Source organism: Labrus mixtus, chromosome 3 (genome assembly GCF_963584025.1).
Source record: "Labrus mixtus chromosome 3, fLabMix1.1, whole genome shotgun sequence".
NCBI classification, from domain to species: Eukaryota; Metazoa; Chordata; class Actinopteri; order Labriformes; family Labridae; genus Labrus; species Labrus mixtus.
The window spans coordinates 24,554,007-24,568,590 of NC_083614.1; the positions used below are offsets into that span (position 1 = coordinate 24,554,007).

At 40.9% G+C, this 14,584-nt stretch overlaps 1 protein-coding gene across 1 annotated transcript in view; it reads left to right on the forward strand.

The window, feature by feature from the left end:
• The window catches only part of nek7 (NIMA-related kinase 7), a 58,205-nt gene that overhangs the window by 27,056 nt on the left and 16,565 nt on the right, over positions 1 to 14,584 (forward strand). Inside the window, exons 4-7 of the mRNA XM_061034139.1 lie at positions 1,685 to 1,747; positions 5,869 to 5,979; positions 9,770 to 9,878; positions 11,611 to 11,718. Of these exons, the coding sequence (XP_060890122.1) occupies positions 1,685 to 1,747; positions 5,869 to 5,979; positions 9,770 to 9,878; positions 11,611 to 11,718 (391 nt within the window). The remainder of the gene's footprint in view (positions 1 to 1,684; positions 1,748 to 5,868; positions 5,980 to 9,769; positions 9,879 to 11,610; positions 11,719 to 14,584) is intronic.

Here is a 14,584-nt window from a genome sequence, read left to right on the forward strand (position 1 = left end):
TCAGCTCTCTTGGCGAATGTGAACATGAGAACAAACATGCACCGTCATACAGTTTTCAAAGACTTGAAAACAAAATATATACAAACTACCAGGGGTTCGTTTCAGAATAGGAGGATAAGCAAACTCTGAGTGTAACCCTGAGCTCTGCGTGAAGTTACCCTTAGTTGGAAAACTCAGTTTCTGGTTCCAGAACAGCTGACTTGACTTAGTTCAATCAACTCTGAGTAGGTTCACTCGGAGGTTAGCACGCGCACCACGGCTATAAAATGCCAACACTAATGGAGCCCCCGTACTATGATACACCATGGCAACAGGTAACAAAGAGAGGTCCTCGTACTCTACCCCTCTAGAATTAGAAATCCTCATGAAGCGAGTAGGAACATATTTTTAGAAAAACAAAAGTAACACTGCTGCAGGGGCAAATGAAAGTGGAGTGGGAGAAAATTGATGCTCGAGAAGTTTTAATGTAGTCAATCATTTAATATTTAATCACACCTATAAGATCACTGGTAAAAACTGTAATGGTATTCATACATAAAATGTACTCTCATTTAGGCCTATGTGCATCCAGGGGGATGAAATATAATACACAGAGTTCCAACTAGACTTATATATATTTTACATATTAAACCAAGTAAACATAACGCAGAGTCTATTTCAATGTTCATAAGTTCTATTTAGGTGAATTGTTATCATTATTGGAACAATATAAAAAACTTTATTTGTATTTGAAGGAAGTAAAGAGGACCAAATAAAATGTGACTCTTAAGTCTTTAATTAACTGCTCTGGGTGGGTGAGGTGATGTGAGGCTGGATAAGATTATACAGATTTTTTAAATAGAGTGTGAAGAAAAACAGTTAAGCTCAAATGTCATCTGAAAATGATAACGATAACTAGCCTATAAATCCTTCTTTGACGTAAATGTAGGCCAACTTCCTGCTAAGTAATGTAGCCTCTTAATCTATAAGGCTCCTCTACAAAAATACATGCCAGGTTTGACAAAAAAAGGCTGGTTTTAAAAAGTAGCTATGCCTACCAGACTTTATATAAAACAACCTGGATTATTACTCAGACAAATGGTCAATCTCCGCTAACACACGCGCCATACGGACCGAATATATGAATGAGGATGAAACCGCGTTTCTGGCTCTGTAAGAGGAACGAGACTGAGAGAAATTCTGGGTTAATTGAAGAATACCTGCTCCTATCCAGGTTAGGTTCACAGATGCAGTTACCATAGTAACTAACCCAGGGCTTAAATTACCTCTGTTTTTGGAACGGGCTGCAGTTACCCCTATTTCTCAGGTTTAAGTAACCTCCCTTTCAGAAACGAAAAACCCAAAGTTTCCCTCATCAGGGTACAGACTCAGGGTTTACACTAAACCTGCTTTCAGAAACGGGCTACAGGAGGATAAGGTGCTCAAGTTGAGCACACATACAAATAGACACACTCTTTACACACACCTCACACAAATGTTACCAATGTTATGTGTGTGTTTCTCAGATGTGAAACACCTGTAGTCACTCCAACGCCACCCTCTAGATAACACCAACCATGTTTCCTGTTTAGTGTTTTTCCTATTTTCACTCTGTTTCTCAATCTTACCATTTCTTGAATATGTCATAACACCCTCTGTCCTCTCTCTCTCTCCCCCACTCTCTCTCCTTTTGATCTCTTGATAGATATTCGACTTGATGGATGCCAAAGCTCGGCAAGATTGCATCAAAGAGATAGATCTCCTTAAGGTAAAGAACCAGAGAAGGAGAGACGGCGTCATGTGCTGCGCTCTGTTCTCTTAAGGTGCCTCAGCTGAGACCTTCCACCACAGGAAAAACAATTGATCTGCACCAGACGGCTTTGGATTTGTGTGTTAGTGTGTGAGCATGTGCACGCATGTGCACAAATTCTTGCATGGATATGAATGCAGGGGGTTGTTTTAGTTTTTGTGCACACAACTGAGTGTGTGACTGTATAGTACATGTGTATTACTGGCTCTTTATATCCCTAAGCTTGTGTGTGTGTGTGTTTGTGTGTGCACAGGGGTGCTCCAGTGTTATTTCCCCCCAGGCTCACATTGACTCTCTTTTTTGAATGCCAAAGCTATTGTTTTTCATCTTTTTTTGTAATGTTTAGAGCCGGTCTATGGTGCATCACCATGGAAATTTAACTGTCTCCCACGTGTGTCTCTTGATGTTTTACCTCCCCTCTTTCCCTATTTTTAAATGTTTTCCTCCAATAGCATGGTTTCATGTCTCAAACCCCCATTAAAACTTGTCAGCTGGATTCCTCTGAAATACTAATGAACAAAGGTAATGGTAGCTCCAATATCTCCCCCTGTATACAACAACTCAAGTCCAAGTTGTGTGTGATATGTGTCTGTGTGTGTGCATCATGCATTCCTGGTTAGATTCCCTCCATATATGAGGCCTTGCCCGCATGCGTGTGCACTTCAGGCAGTTTATGCACATACTCACGCTTACATATACACATTAGAAAAGACAAAACAAAACCAATTAGTTATTTTCAAACACATCAGTGGACCTCCAGAGTCTCTAAAGGCCAATCAAATACAACGATACTTAGATGCAGGCAAGACCAGGCAGGGAGCTGTAATCTGAGTAGAAGATCATTGATTTGACGGCAAGAGACAGCGAAGTTCGCCTTGATCTGTATCTCTCACCTCCTAAGAGGGGTCAAGGCATGGTTAATGTCCCTCTGCCAGGTGTTTCTCATATTTTGTCACCCACATTTTTTTTTCTCCCTTTGTCTTCCTCCATATTGCTGTCCTCTTCTTCCTTCTGTTTCCTGTCTCTTCTGTCTGTACCTTTTTCACCCAGTTGCTATCTCTCATCTATCCCTTTCCCTTCCCTTGCTCATCTTCCCCCCTCAGAGCTTTTTGTTCACTTCCTTTCATCCTGTAAGCTGATTCCAAGTGAACATGGAAGTTACGTCGAGCCCCTCGCTGCCCAGCCAGCCTGATAATAACGGGCTGAGTGTGAGAGAGAGACAGCCCCTCTGCCGTATCCCCCACTAGACAGGCCAACAGGAGACACAGCCAAATCAGAATAATGAGAGGCACACTGGCATGGACCGACTGGAATGACACACATACTGGCTCGTGATCACACACACACACACACACACACACACACACACACACACACACACACACACACTCTTACTCAGTCATGGCCTTTCAACAGTCTGCCTATTTGTTTGTTTGTCTGTACTTGTTTGTGTCTGCTCATTCATCTGTACTTTCCTGTTCTGGCATGATGATTTCAACTTGAGAATCTCACTCCTCTCTTCACCCTTTTGTCTAAATGTTGGTTTCAGAAAATAGCCTGCTCCCTGCCAGTCTTCTAGTTTCACCATTCTTGAAATCTCACAGCTGTGTGTCTCTTGCTTGGTGGATACTATCAAGTCTGAATAGTATTCTGAAGAGTAATAATCTGCCCTAATCAGCAGTGGAGAGCTGTAATGATGTCTGCATGTTAGCTTCTTTGTGTTTTTGTGTGCCTGCAAAAATGCGTTCGTCTATGTGTGAGTGCATGTCTGGGTTCTGTCTATGATCTGATTCAAAGATCGGAAGATGGAGAACCTTCAGCAAGCAGCTTCACTCAACCTTCACTGTCATCTTTAGGTATTTTGCAAGTTTGGTAAATATTTAGTAACAGTGCAACAAAATATCAACATGGCAATACAAAGACGTATAGACGATATCACTGGTGCCAAATATAGACATTTTAATTGAAAAAACAAGATGGCGCTCTTAACAGATTTCCCTGTCAATTTGATTCTATGAGTCAGCACATCATGACTCCTCATGGTGGTACTAATGACATGCATGAGGTTAATGTAAACAAAAGTGAATTGGCCAAAGAAGAAGCTGACAGTGGGATAATGACGAACAGGGGTGAAAGAAGTGAAAGGATGATATTTGATAAGAGGTGAAACTGACATCAAGTTGTTTATATTCTTTAGTTTATCACTTATCCTGATGTTTCACACGATTGTAATATATCAATTATCATGGAATTGTTGAATCATGATATTAACTTAGAGTACCTTACTTTATTGTACCGTACAGTAAAATACAGTATCGTATCGTGTCGTATCAGAGATCCCACCTTATTCACACTCTTTATACTGTATAGTTCCACTTCAAAAGGACAAACCTCAAACAACTAAATATTTACTCATTTTCTTATTAAGACAATTGAAATGTACAGATATGTCATGCAACAGAAGGCATTCCTTTTTGCTAGAGATGGCCATCAAAATCTGCTTTATATAACTATAGTTCATGTTCCTACCAGTTGCTTCCCTATGAGCCTGTAATTCCATTTATAAATACACTGTAACCTAATTTATTATCATGCTTAATTTAATACCATCAGATAGCATCCGTCAGTATCTTGTTCTCTTTTTGAAACAGATCATCAGCTAACTAAATATATCACATTGGTTGTTGCATGATTAAGTAATTACACAGGCTGGTGTGTAATTACATAATCATGCAAGCCTCTGTGTGATATTTCCCAATGAATGATAGTTGTTTTGCACTAGACTCCCATCCATCATTTATAGAAACATTTGCATGTGAGCATATCTCTTTATTTCTTTGTATCCTCCGCCTGAGGTTCAATTTGTGGAAATAGAGTGGGTTTGGAGTGGGGTGGGGGGGCTTGTCATCACTCTCTGGCTGTGCTACAGTGTGGAGCCATGCAGAACTGCCACTCTGAGCCAAAAATACATCTGGCAAGAGAGGACAAGGGAGGGAGAAGGAAAGATGGAGACATGAGAAAGGGAAAGAGAGAACGAGTGAGGAAAGGCGAGATTGTGGAGGGATGCAGAGATGGAGTGGAGAGTGTAGTGTTGCGTAGTGTACTGTACTGCGCTCTCCTTTCCCCTCTTCATGGCATCATCCGGAGCATGAACATTTCTTTAATCACAGCAGAGAAAGCAGAGCGAAGCCGAGTGGAGGACGCGTGTCACACTGCTCCGTCTGCTCGCATCACCCCCTCCCCTCGACATCGCCACGCCACACAGCTCCATGTCTCCAGCTCTCCACATATCGCATCTCCTCCTGCACCCCCCACCCCCCTTCTCTAACTCACCTTATCTGTCTCTGCTTTTTTTCATCCCCACCTTTGTTCTCCTTCCCTTCCCTCTCACCCCTGTCTCCATCATTCCTTTTGCTTGTCTGTGTCACTGTGTCATTTGTTTCTTTCCCTTCATTGCACCTCTCTCCCTCTCTCTCTCTCTCTCTCCCTCTCCCTCCCTCCCTCCCTCCCCCCTTTCCCTCCTTGCTCTGGATGGATAGAGACTTTTTGTTTACTACCAGGAATGCTGTTCCTGCCTTATTGACCAACCAACAGGAAGAAATCTCAGCCAGAGATGAGCCTAGGATGCTTGTTTTTCTGACTGCCAGCCATGTCAGCCTGTCAGACGTGTTTGTGTGTGTGTGCGTGTGTGAGTGTCACACATGGGTTGTTGTCATCACAGACAGAGGGGCTGTTGTGACATATCACCCAGCTTTGTCACACTGGAGGACAAAACCGTCTCATTAGGTCCACACTTACAAAATGTGGAATCCAAAAATGGATAAAAATCGTCTTTTTAAACTGGAGGTGAAAGTACCACGGATTACGCAATTTATGACAAAAACTTCTGCTATTATCAGCGGTTGTAATGTTTAGATATAATTTGTTTAATATGTTTGCTACTGCCTGTAGCTTCTACAAGGAATGACTTCCAGTCTCAGATTAGGTAGTGTGACCACCAAGAATGTGACAAATTCCACCAACATGGCCTCTGTTTGCTTCTTTTTCCATGACATGTCTGTTTTCTTTTTCTTCCACAGCAATTGAACCACCCCAATGTGATAAAGTACCACGCGTCTTTTATTGAGGACAATGAGCTGAACATAGTCCTGGAGCTGGCAGATGCAGGGGACCTCTCACGTATGATCAAGGTATGAAAACCCCCCCCACAGACAGCAGACCCCACCAGCTAACACTGTCGCCCAGACTCCTCGAAGTGCAGTTGATTTGTTTATGTGGTCAGGAACATTTCCAAGAACAATGTCAACCACAAGGACCTTAAAGGACACAGAGAAGAAAATACAAATAAGAAGAAGAAAAGGAAGTCTTGGTTTGGCAGAAAAAACAACAATTCCATTTTTTCTTTAGGGCTACCGGTAATTCTTTAGTCAATATCTGACAAAGTAGTTCAACACCATATCACACACTTCAAAGGAATGATATCATAGAAGCAGCAGACTGCTGATGTGGCTTTTTTTTTTTACAACAAAAGGAATGGAGGCAGGAGGTCTGTGGTTTGTCGTTTTTACAGGATTTTGACAAACTGGACACTGAGTCAATCTGAATCATCCATCCCTTACTGAAACCAAAAACCAACGAATATAAGACCTCCTGCAAACCCCCTTTAATCCCAATAGTCTGTGTTGACATACCTAGTCTGTGCAAGGGAAGTTGTAAAGATGAAGCAATGATTAATGGTCATAAAGTGTCAGCATGTGTTGTGTGAACAGACACTGAGCATAGCATATGTTTTCCTTATACTTTTTTACACATTATATATCAGGACAGAAGCAATAATTTGAGATTCTATTTAATCAGTTTAAGGTTTAATTATTTTTTTTACTCATTGACTTTGTATTGTGGCCTTCACACTAGCAGCATGTTACTTTTGCGGTAATATTGTTTTACATTTTAGCACCATGAAATATACCTCTTTATCTTCACATAATATGCTGTATATCAAGACATAAAGTCGCTGCGTTGACCAACAAAACAGATCAAAAAATCAATCAGTAAATAAAAAAATCCACTACTATGTCACTTGCAGAAAATTTGCCCAGCTTTTAAATCTTCACTTAATTTCCCTCGATATAGAGCTGTTATAATTTAACTCGGAAAATCAACACTGGGTCCAAATAAATGCAAATGTATTTTTGAACAGAGTTTGTAATAGTTGGCTTTGAGCCCAGGGATGTATAAACTTGACCACGTCTTAAACCCAGATCCCCTATGTGTTTTTTCAAGGGTGCATGCTGTTAAAATTGGAGCAGAAGAAAGAACAGGGTTGTTCAAAAGTGAAAGCGATTACATCTCAGGCTCACCCTGTTATTCAGCTTTGAGTTAGGCCGAACCAGCAGTTATTCTAAAAACCTGCCAGTATATCAAATTAGTGGTGTGCATGTAAAAAGCCCGGTCTTCTCCCATGCATAAATGATGCCGCAGCGTTGTATCGGCACAGCTCGACAAGCTGTTTGCAGTCATACTCAGCAGCTCCACATCTGCACAGTTCAACACAGCAAATTAGGAGAGGCGAGGATTAGTGGTACAAGAGAGTGAACATGGCAGGCTCAGCACACACACACACACACACACACACACACACATACACCAGTGATATATATCCCACACACACACAGACACTGAATACTCACATAGGGTGCACTCTGTAAGTAAAGAATGTGTGGACACAACCAAAGACAACACACACATTTTATAGAAATGCACTTTACAAAGAGATATCATGGCAGCCTGAAGAGGTACAATAACAAACCACTGAGCGTCACTGCTATTTTAGCTAAGCAACCGAGCATGCTGGGAGCATTCAAACTGTGTAATCTCCTTATGGCTTCTGACAACATACAGTCTGATACCAACGTACACACCCATCCTCTGCAACATTTGTCTCTTGCACAGTTCTAAATGATTTGTTTTTCAAATGTAACAGTAACAGTCCAGAGGTGCGTGCCATGGATTAGCACCCCCTTCTCCTCCTCCCCCTCCTCCTCCTCCTCAGGCCGTAATGTGAAGTAAACACATTCATACAGTGTGCCATATTTAAAACAGAAGACCCCCCCCCCCATGAATGAATTTAACATTTTTTATTCTTTTTGATTTCTCGTCCTCCACGCCGCTCTCTCATCCTTTCTCTCTTCCTCCCTCATTCTCCATTACTCTCTCTCTGACCATCTCAGGATTCAAATGAAATCAAATGGTCCTTGATTTGCATGCACTTACAGAATATTGCATGTGCGGTGTTTGCTGTAAAAGGCATGGAGAAGAGGGTGGTGGTGGTGTTGGTGGGTGTCTATGTGCTCCCACACTGACATCAAACGGTCCTCTGATATGGAAATGGGGGGGCACGGGAAGAATGGCTTCTCAATAAGGCTTTGTTTGGATGTAGGCCAAGGTCTATCCCTCCCTCTCTCAATCTCTATCCCTCTCTTTTTTTTTTCTCACACACCTTCCATCATTTATGCCACTCTTACCTCTGCTTTGCTTCTTTCAATTCTCCACTATTTGTAGTCTCCTCATTCATCTCTCTGGCTTTTTCCTTTCTCTCTTTCTGCCTCCCTTGTTCTCTCTCACATTTTTCAGTCAAGCTATTGACCAGTAATTCTAACAGATCCTGTCATTTTTCCTACTTGACCTCTGACCTCACCAGAGACTATAGGTGTTCTGTTTCAACATTTAATAAACACCCTCACTATTATATACACAAAACTAATGTAGTTCCATAAATAAAGTATCCCCGTTAAGAGAGCACTCCAGAGAGAGACAGGGAGGTAAGAACAGGAAAGGTACATCTTAGCCCCCCCTCCTCCTCCTATCACATACTCACTTAAAATGTTACTGTGTGTCTTAAAAACAAGTGCATATAATAAATACTACTAGTCCTACTACATATAATAATAATAATAATAATAATAATAATAATAATGGTGATTTTAGTGTTACTATGTTGTGCAGTGTTGAACTAATCACCAGTAGTTCTAACAGATTGTGAGCTGATTCTGTTCCAATGCATAAACATGAATGTACAGGTGGTCAGCAAGCTGTACATACATTTATTGTATGCTCAGACAAACATCCTTAAAAACCCAAAGAATTACCATCAATTATGTTCACCTGAATAAAATGTAAAGGTTTGATTTATATTGTTACCTCTGCTGATACCCCAGAAATGTTCTCTTATTGTGCGTCTGCTCTAACTACACATTTCTTAATGTAAAAATGTCTGCTAAATTCTTCAAGTACAATGGTCATGGGCAAGACTGTCATCCAAGCCGGTGAAAGTCGACGTTGTTTTTTTTTAACCTTTAAAAAGGATCGATTAGGACAATTCTTACATTTTCTCAGTCTTACCTGCTGCTGTTGATGGAGGAGTTTCCACCTCATCTTATTCTTGTCATGGTGAATCAATCAGCCATTCCTCCTAAGTTAAAGCCTTGTCATCATTGTAACTTCTTTTGATATGGACCACTGTCCTGATGACCTAGAATACCTCGCACAGCCCTCCTGAATAAATAAACATGCTAAAAACATCTGGAGGCACTGTGCCACTGAAGGCTTTACCTTACAAATGAGCTGTGCGTCAGACGGGAGAGCTTTGGAAGGTACCACAGATTTCTTCTCTCTGTTCCTTGGAATGCATGTGCTTTCTATTGTAGGTCATTGAGAAAATGAGACAGAGTTTGGTTAGGGAAGGGACACACTGTGAGGAGAGGGGTCTGGGTTGCATTAACAGTGGAGTCAGGGCTGGGGACGCAGTCTGGGGTTGGATGCTGAATTAGCAGACAAACATTTTGCTACCATCTTGAAACTGTATTCCGTGTCACTCAAGCCCCTTTTTCCATTTATTTTGAGATATTGTATTTGTAACGATATTTGTGTATTTTTGTATTTGTGTGTGTTTGTCTGTGTGCTCCTGTGTTTACTTTGCAGCACTTTAAGAAGCAGAGGAGGCTCATCCCGGAGAGAACAGTGTGGAAGTACTTTGTCCAGCTCTGCAGTGCACTCGAACATATGCACTCCAGGAGAGTCATGCACAGAGGTGAGTTGATGCATACTCACTTTACAGCTGTGTGATGATGCTTTATACCGGATGTGGACTAATGACTTAGCGGGATAGACTTTTTTTTATAACATTGCATTCTTATATAGGAGTTGTAGCACACATGTTATTGTGCTCTCAGCAGCATATTCAGTAAGGTTTACAAATAAATAGTGTTGCTGATTGCAAAGCATTCCCTTCTCCAGTACTTCATCAGTGACAAGTTGACTTCGATTCGACTTTTATCACATGACTGTTGAATTACAAATATCTGAAGTTGTGCAGCCCCTAATACACACACATAGTGTACACAAACACTAACACATGCACATGCAACAACACATATTTTAATTTTGAGAGATTAGCAACATTTTGGAGTACTTATGAAATTGTATCTAATTCATTAGACTTTGATTGAACTACTTTTCTGAATAAAAATGTTCACTTACTTTTATACATGTTAAGCAGTAAATTAGCACACCAGTGCTAACTCCTCTGGAATATGGCTTATAAGGAGACCACAAAGAAATGATGAAGCATATGAATAATGTCTGAAAGCATTAGAACAATTAGAAGCTGAGCCCTTGAAAACCCATTTTCCTCATAATTCAATTCAATTTTATTGAAGTTTTGTGAAATTTATCTCTGTCTTAATGACAGACTGTATGACCCTTTTACATGGCAAATTATCAATCCTGGACTTTAATATTTGATATTTCATTGACTTTATTTTTTTTAATTTTTATGATAGAGTAGTGCACTGGTTTCACATTAGAGAGGCATTCTGGATACAATGAGCTGCTCTCCACAGGGCCATAGAATACTACCCCAAACTTGTCTGTGACTGGTGTGAGTGATGAGTGGACACACTCCAGAACAAAAGAGATCAGGTCCTACACTTGTCGAAAACAGGGAGAGTGTGTTACCAAAACAGCCCTTGCTTGCTGGTGTTGAGTTTCTGCATCATGTCCAAAGTCATGTTTCTGCAGGTTAATTTTAAGCAGCATACTACCACTACGTCTGTTAGATGTTCCTCTTACTATTTTTTAGTATACCACATAAAATACATCTCGTACCACCTCTTAAGTAGAAAAAATATGATAAAAACAAAACATAAAATCAATACGTTTTCTTCAGATTTAACAACCTTGTTGCATTTGACAGAAAGCTTAAGTGAGGGTGTTAAACAACATATAGACCAGAGAACACAGTGTTTATGGGCACATATGCTTTGAGTAGGGCCCAGTCAAATCCAGATCTGGATTCATGTTTGAAGGCTGCTGACACACACACACACACACACACACACACACACACACACACACACACACACACCACGGCTACAGGTGGTGTACTTCCGTTGGACTGACTCTGATTATAGCAGAGGGACACTAATGAACCCTGAGCTCTGGGCTGTAATGACCACTTCGCAGAGACCGCCTATTCAAAAGCTGCTTACGATTATATTGGAGCAGTAAATTTCAAAGGCGGATGCAAGTCAGTTTGACATTACTTTAGAAAAAGCAATAGAAACAGTGTACCAATACTGTAAACCTAAACAGACTGCATGTAATACAGTTTTGTTTTTCAGAGACATAAACATTAACAATACTTTCCCTAATGGTCCTCCCTTTCCAGAGAATATTCACTTTTATTTTTGTTATTTCTTTATTTTAGAACTATGGTTAACGCTCAATGCAACATTCACACACTCTCCTCTCTCCTTCTCCAGATATCAAGCCAGCCAATGTATTCATCACAGCTACTGGAGTAGTGAAACTAGGAGACCTGGGACTGGGACGATTCTTCAGCTCCAAAACAACCGCCGCTCACTCGCTAGGTAATTTACAACAGTCCTTACATATACACGTTTAAACACAAACCTTTTTCTTTATGAACACACAAACGCTCACTCAGACACTTAGACACACAGCGGCCCCCACTAATCACCCAGCGCTGGATGTGTTTCATTAGGCTTGGTGAGCCCAGAGCCATGTGTCATATAGTCATGCTGCCTGGCAAAGGCTGTGCCCCGCCCCTTCATAGGCCACTTAGCCACTTCCTGTTGCCTTGACCTTTAAACCTAACACAGATGAAGACTGTGCCGAGGCCTTCAACACACAGCTCTTGATCGTGACTGTGTGCCATAAAACAAGCCAGCCAACTTTACAATCACGGTCATTGTTGGCATTGATTGGTGCATTTGTCACATGTAGCAAATTCAATCATATCATGTTATATTTTTGTTTGAATATGTGAGAAATTAAGCTTTCAATTGCAAATAATAATTAAGACGTGTCAGTTGGCTCAGGTTAAGTCAAAAACTAAGAGTGGTTCTCCAGACTGGACAATAGAATAATTCCATTTATTAAAAATCTAATTGTAACACAGGTGTTTATGACTATGGGCTTTGTACGGTTATTCTTCAGGAGTCATTTCAATAATTTTAAGGGGGGAGTGTAACAACATTCGGCTGCTAATTTATTTCCACAAGAATAGTTACAGACATGTAAATATACATACACGCACACACTTTTCTACCGTGTCCTAGTGTTTAAAATACAAATTTGTCCTTGTACTAGTGATCTTTAGTCTTCTTCATTGAACTCATATTTCTTTATATAATTATATTTCCTATGCACATTTCATATTTCTTTATGCTTTTATAAGATATTTATTTACCGTACTTCTTTTGATGACCAAGTGACCACATGACAATGTTTTACGCATTAAGTGGGCTATACACTTCAACTGAATACTTCACTGAACCCCCGCAATTTATATTATACAGACAATAAAACAAAAGATGATTGAAATTGATCACTAAGTTTCTTAAATTGCATTTACAGTCCTGTTGTTAAACGTTCTCTCTTGAATCACCTAGTGATGTGTTGAAGCAGCTTAATGTCTAGTATCATAAAGAAAATGTAGCACAGGTCACTGTAGTGGAGGGGGTTTAACCTGGTCTATTGGAACATGCGAGTGTGCCATCCGACTTGCAGCTTTGGGAAAATGCAGAAAAATGAAATCCATGAACAAATATAAACGCTGCCATTCGCGCTGTCTCACTTCCCCATGTCAAACAGTTTTTACCACAAGCAGAGCGCTATTCTCAGCCCCTGTACAGCAGCAGCCCAGCATTTGAGAAAAGTGTGAATCACATGATCAACTCAGCAGAAGCCTTATCAACTGAGCAGCCTGCAGTGCCAGGAGAGCTGGGGGAAGTGTCTGTGATTGCTCATTAAATGTTGAGTCCACAGCACCCTCTTTAGGCCAACAGAGGATAGGCACCCCCACACATACAGGGGTCAGCTGGAATACTGTCATCATTAATCTGAAGCAACCAAGGCTGCTTTATGAATCTCCTAAAAACTGCTTATTACAGTGTCATATTTCTTTCAGGACAGAGTGAAAGCATGGTGAGATTTGATTTAGAACAGTTATATGTTTACTTTTTAACTACATGAGAATTTTAAAAGAATATATTAGGAGATAACTGTTTCCTGCAGAAGCAGATTATTTTCCCCTCATTATGTCTCCCCTCTCCCTTTGACATTTTTTGTTTGTGACAAGAGCAGACCTCCTGCCTGTCCTTCTTTGTCACATATCCTTCACTCCTGTAACTGTTTCTCTGTCAAATTTGTCCTCCCTTTTTCCGCTCTCTTTTTTTTTTTCCACCTCCACTTTCCATTCCTCCTGTGCCCTGACTTTTAGCTAGAGAGAAAGCCGAAGGTAAAGGTGAATGAGAAAGGAGAGGGGCGATAGAAGGTGTGAGAAAACTAGAGTTGGAGAATGGGAGAAAACACAGAGAGACAGATGAGAAAGCAATATGTGAGGAAAAGTAGGGAGCACAAAGTTATAGAAGAATGGGTGACAAAAAAATCAGAAAATGGAAGGTAGACTTTTGCAGGACAGAGTGACAAAAAGAGGGAAAAGAAGTGGAGTAAGGTGTAGATAGAAAAATGAGATAATCAAACAATGTCTAAGGAAAAACTGAAAGAAAAATAGGAAAGCAAGAGAGGGGGATAGAAAGGAAGAATGTGAGGAAGAGCAGGATGTGTATGTGCGTGCATACGTGCAATCACGTGCCAACGTGGGTCTGTAATGAGCCCAGCCATACAGCTGAACAGTGGAGCAGGGTGGTGGAGATGAGATGGAGGTCCAGGCATACAGCCTGTCAGCTCCCAGGCTTTCAACTCACAGCAGCCTGCAGTCACATAGACCCCCCCCCCCCCCACACACACACACACACACACACACACACACACACACACACACACACACACACACACACACACACACACACACACACACACACACACACAGTTGTTTGTCTCTCACACACTCAGACTCTTGGTCTCCTATACAGATGTGTGCACTGGGACTCGTGCACATCCATATGTACTTGTATTATTGCACCCACAAAAAAACTCACACAAGTGACGCATCCATAGTCTTTGGCCTGAGTCTGACATAAATGCTTACAAGCAGGCAAGAGACACACACTATCCACTTTATGCTTTTTAATATTAAGACTGATATGCAGGGCTATAGGGGAAGTTGGTTTACAGAGAAAAAACGACAAAAAAATGATTGGTAGTAAGTGGAAAGCTGATGCAATCATTAGAGGAATGAGAGACTAGCCAATTGGCAGAAATAAGTAGTATAATATACCTGCAATTAACACCTGTAACGAGAGAGGTGTT